Source organism: Lipotes vexillifer, unplaced genomic scaffold (assembly GCF_000442215.2).
Source record: "Lipotes vexillifer unplaced genomic scaffold, Lipotes_vexillifer_v1.1 scaffold1911, whole genome shotgun sequence".
NCBI classification, from domain to species: Eukaryota; Metazoa; Chordata; class Mammalia; order Artiodactyla; family Lipotidae; genus Lipotes; species Lipotes vexillifer.
In genome coordinates this window covers 182,254-186,287 of record NW_006792095.1, presented here as the reverse complement: position 1 = coordinate 186,287, position 4,034 = coordinate 182,254, and the positions used below count along the sequence as shown (strand labels likewise).

The window sequence follows — 4,034 nt, the reverse complement described above, 5'->3', positions numbered from 1 at the left end:
TCACTACCATCCATCTCCATAGCTCTTTTCATCTTACAATTTGCCATCACTCTTGAAAGTTTTTTTCTGGGTTGCTAGGTCGATAGGACTTTTTTCCTTCAGTGCATTAATGTGGAAATTTTTCTGCCTCTGTATGTGTGTGCCTGTCTGCCTCTCTTTTGGTGACAGCTGTAATTGGTAACAGTATAATTCACACAATTCACCCACTTAAGGTGCAAATTCAGTAGTTTTTATATATTTACAGAGTTGTGCACCCATTACCATAGTCAATTTGAGAACATTTTCACTGTCCCCAAAAGCAACCCTCAACACATTAGCAGTCATTCCCCATTTCCTCTTAACCATGGTGTTCAACTTTAGAAATTCAATTTGAGTGTGCTATCTTGTATCACTAGTTACTGTGTTTAGCCTTCTAGCTTCTGACCATATGGAATATAATTAAAGTAACTTTTAATGTCTGTCTACTAATTTTATCGTCATTATCTTTTCTGGACTGGTCTTAATTGACTGACTTTTCATTATGGATGATATTTTCCTGTTTCTTTGCATACCTAGTAATTTTTAGTTGGGTGCCATATATTGTGAATTTTACCTTATTGAGTGATGTGTGAACCTGGGTGACGTGTGAACCTAGGGGTTGTTACCTTTACTCCTTTTGGGTGTTTCTTTCCTCTGGCTCAAGGCAATTTCTCACATACATATGGTGATCAGTACTCAGTTGACAACTTGAGGGGAACCTCAAATCTCCAGACCTTTCTGTTCATCTCTCTCCTCTCTGGTACTCTGCCTTTGTAAATTCTAGTCATCCTGGCTTCCCTGGACATTTGCTCTGTGTCCTGAACTTGCGGGAGATCAGTGTTCTTTCCCTGGAATCCCCTCCCTGTGCTGCTGTTGGCCTGTCTTGTTTGTTTTTCATCCTTCAGGGATCACTCTCCTGTGCCGATTGGATCAGTCTCCTGATTGATCTCTGATATTTGTTGATTCATGTATATTGTCTGGTTTTATAATTGTTCAGGTGGGATAGTAAATTTGGTCCCTGTTATTCCATTTTGATTATAAGTCTCTAGACTGCTTTTTCAGCCAATAGAAAATCAGTTTTCAAAGACTTATATTTTCATTACATCCATTTGTTTCATTCTCTCTCAGACTATAACCTGCACTATTAAAAATACTATGGGGAAAATTCTTAGGTGAATTTAGAAACAGTTGTCATCTTACCAAGAACTGCCAAAGTACAGATTTAATATTGCATTGAAAGAAATTATTCTGTTTCTAGTCACAACTCTTGCCTCTTGAATCCTATGTCTGTTACTGTTTGATTATGTGTAGTTATGACTTAATATCTGAAATGCTTCTGGGCAGGTATTTTTCCTTTTAATTATACAGTACAGATTGGTCTAATTACATGATTATTGATGAAATTATTACTTTGGTACTCTGGGTTTTAAAAGTTTGCTAAGCTGAGAATATCTCACGTATCTTCTGTTTTTAGGCAAAATTCTTGTTTTCTGGAGTATAGATATGAATAGCCTCTGAGAGACTAGATTTGATTTTTTTTTTTTGCGTAAGTCCAAATCATTCATGTTGAAATATTGGACTTATCATTACTATAAATTATTCATGCTTTTTCTTGTCATAGCTGAGGCTAATTTAAAGGATAAAGTCTTAACTATTGTATTCTTAAAAATAACAGTGGAATCTAAATATTGATATATTGCCTTAAATGGGTTTTTTTTTTTTTTAGTCTGCCAAGTGGAGAGTTTATAACTTAATCATAGCAGTGAATTGTTCTAGAATCGGTAAGGTTTCTACTATTGACCCCTTTCTCACAATTTTTTGTGTGATAAATTATTACTCAATATGGGACTTCCCTGGTGGCGCAGTGGTTAAGAATCCACCTGCAAATGCAGGGGATAAGGGTTGAGCCCTGGTCCAGGAAGATCCCACATGCCGCGGAGCAACTAAGCCTGTGCGCCACAACTACTGAGCCTGTGCTCTAGAGCCCGCAAGCCACAACTACTGAAGCCCCCTCTCCACAACTACTGAAGCCTATGCACCTAGAGCCCGTGCTCTGCAACAAGAGAAGCCACCACAATGAGAAGCCCGCACAGCACAATGAAGAGTAGCCCCCACTCGCCACAACTTGAGAAAGCCCATGTGCAGCAACGAAGACCCAGCACAGCCAAAAATAAATAAATAAATTTATTTTAAAAAAATTATTACTCAATAAAATATCTAAAATATTACTTAATCCAAGGGCTAAACTGTAGAGAACACTATATAATTTTTTTTAACATCTTTATTGTAGTATAATTGCTTTACAATGGTGTGTTAGTTTCTGCTGTTTAACAAAGTGAATCAGCTATACATATACATATATCCCCATATCTCCTCCCTCTCGCATCTCCCTCCCATCCTCCCTATCCCACCCCTCTAGGTGGATGCAAAGCACCAAGCTGATCTACCTGTGCTATGCAGCTCCTTCCCACTAGCTATCTATTTTACATTTGGTATAGAACACTATATAATTCTTACCCCATTTTTTTCTTCTTTTACAGGAAAAGTAAGAAGCTTAAGCTCATCTTTGTGGTCACTAACTCACTTGACAGCTTTGTATCTAAGTGACAATTCCCTGTCCCGCATTCCTTCAGACATTGCCAAGCTTCACAATCTGGTGTATCTGGACCTGTCCTCTAATAAAATCCGGAGTTTACCGGCAGAACTCGGAAACATGGTATCACTCAGGTATACAGATTCAACTTAGTACATAGCTATATACCCCCTAAAAGAATATATTATTATATTGTTAGGAAACACCACTTTGTTAGGAAACGACATTGTCAATTTAATGGTATTTGAACACAGTTAAACATGACTATGTTCTTCAGGTAAAGTTTTCTGGGAAAATTGAATGTTAGCTAATAAATAAGTCATTTAGATCCATTGCCTAAAATTTATTTTATTGTTGTTTTGTGTAATATACTTTATTTTTGAAACAAAATTTTTGGATAAAGTGGGGCAAACAAATAGAAGGCACTTGTATTATCCCATATGTGCACTCACCTGTGACAGACAGTTGAGATGCTTTTCCCCCACTAAATTCTGGGGCCCTATACCATCCTTAATATGGGATCCAGGAAGCCATTGACAATTAATGATCCCATTTTGGCCATCCCAGGGCTTGTATGCATGATAGTAACAAAGCCAGGACTTGAAAGAAGCTAAAATTAGTGATTGAATATGGGGACCTATAGTGTGGACTATAGGAGGTGGATAGGATGTGGAGTCACACAGAGTTCAGGTTAGAAACCTGACTCAGTCATTTACAAGTTGTGTGATTTGGGGCAAGCTTCTTACAACCTTGCAGAGTGTTTCTTCATCCATGAAGTTGCTATGATAATGACCCAACTAAGAATGAGATTAGAGATATTTGAGATAATGACTAAGAAACTACTAGCAACACTGCTTGGTACATATTGTATTAGTAAATGGTAATTGCTGTAACCTTTGTTTTATAAGATAGATGAGATCTACCTAGATTGAATATAAAGCCGATTTCCAGCTATTATGTTAATCCCAATAGAAAATCTTGACCCATTTCATATTACCTCCCCCCCCCCTTTTTTTTTTAAATGCCACTGGCTTTTCTGCTTCCTTCTATCATTTGCTGCATAGCAAAAAGGAATAAGGACCTTGTGAGAGTTTCTTTACCTCTATTGCTTCCATTCCAGCCCTTTGACATTTTTAAGGCTTAATTATTGAGTGTATACCATGACTATTTTTAATCCCCTGAACCAAATTTACTTAAAGGACCTCCTTTCCTGTGTGATATATTTGGAAATAAACAGGAACCAAAGTATTCAGAGTGAGTTTTTCTTATTCAGTTTATGGCCTCACCAACCTCTGGTTTACTCAGTGGTAACCAAGCTTCATTTAAATTCCAAGAACCAAGGGCTATAGAAGTATCAGTAGTTCTCATTCACATGTAAAAATTGACAAATAAAACTATCATAGGACATTGCCAATCTTAATAT

At 37.1% G+C, this 4,034-nt stretch overlaps 1 protein-coding gene across 1 annotated transcript in view; it reads left to right on the top strand.

Moving 5' to 3' along the window:
- Window positions 1-2,558: 2,558 nt before the first annotated feature.
- Window positions 2,559-4,034, top strand: part of CNOT6 (CCR4-NOT transcription complex subunit 6) — a gene marked incomplete at its 5' end in the record, with an annotated part of 27,541 nt that continues 26,065 nt past the window's right edge. Inside the window, one exon of the mRNA XM_007465308.1 lies at window positions 2,559-2,745. Coding sequence (XP_007465370.1) covers window positions 2,559-2,745 — 187 coding nt within the window. The remainder of the gene's footprint in view (window positions 2,746-4,034) is intronic.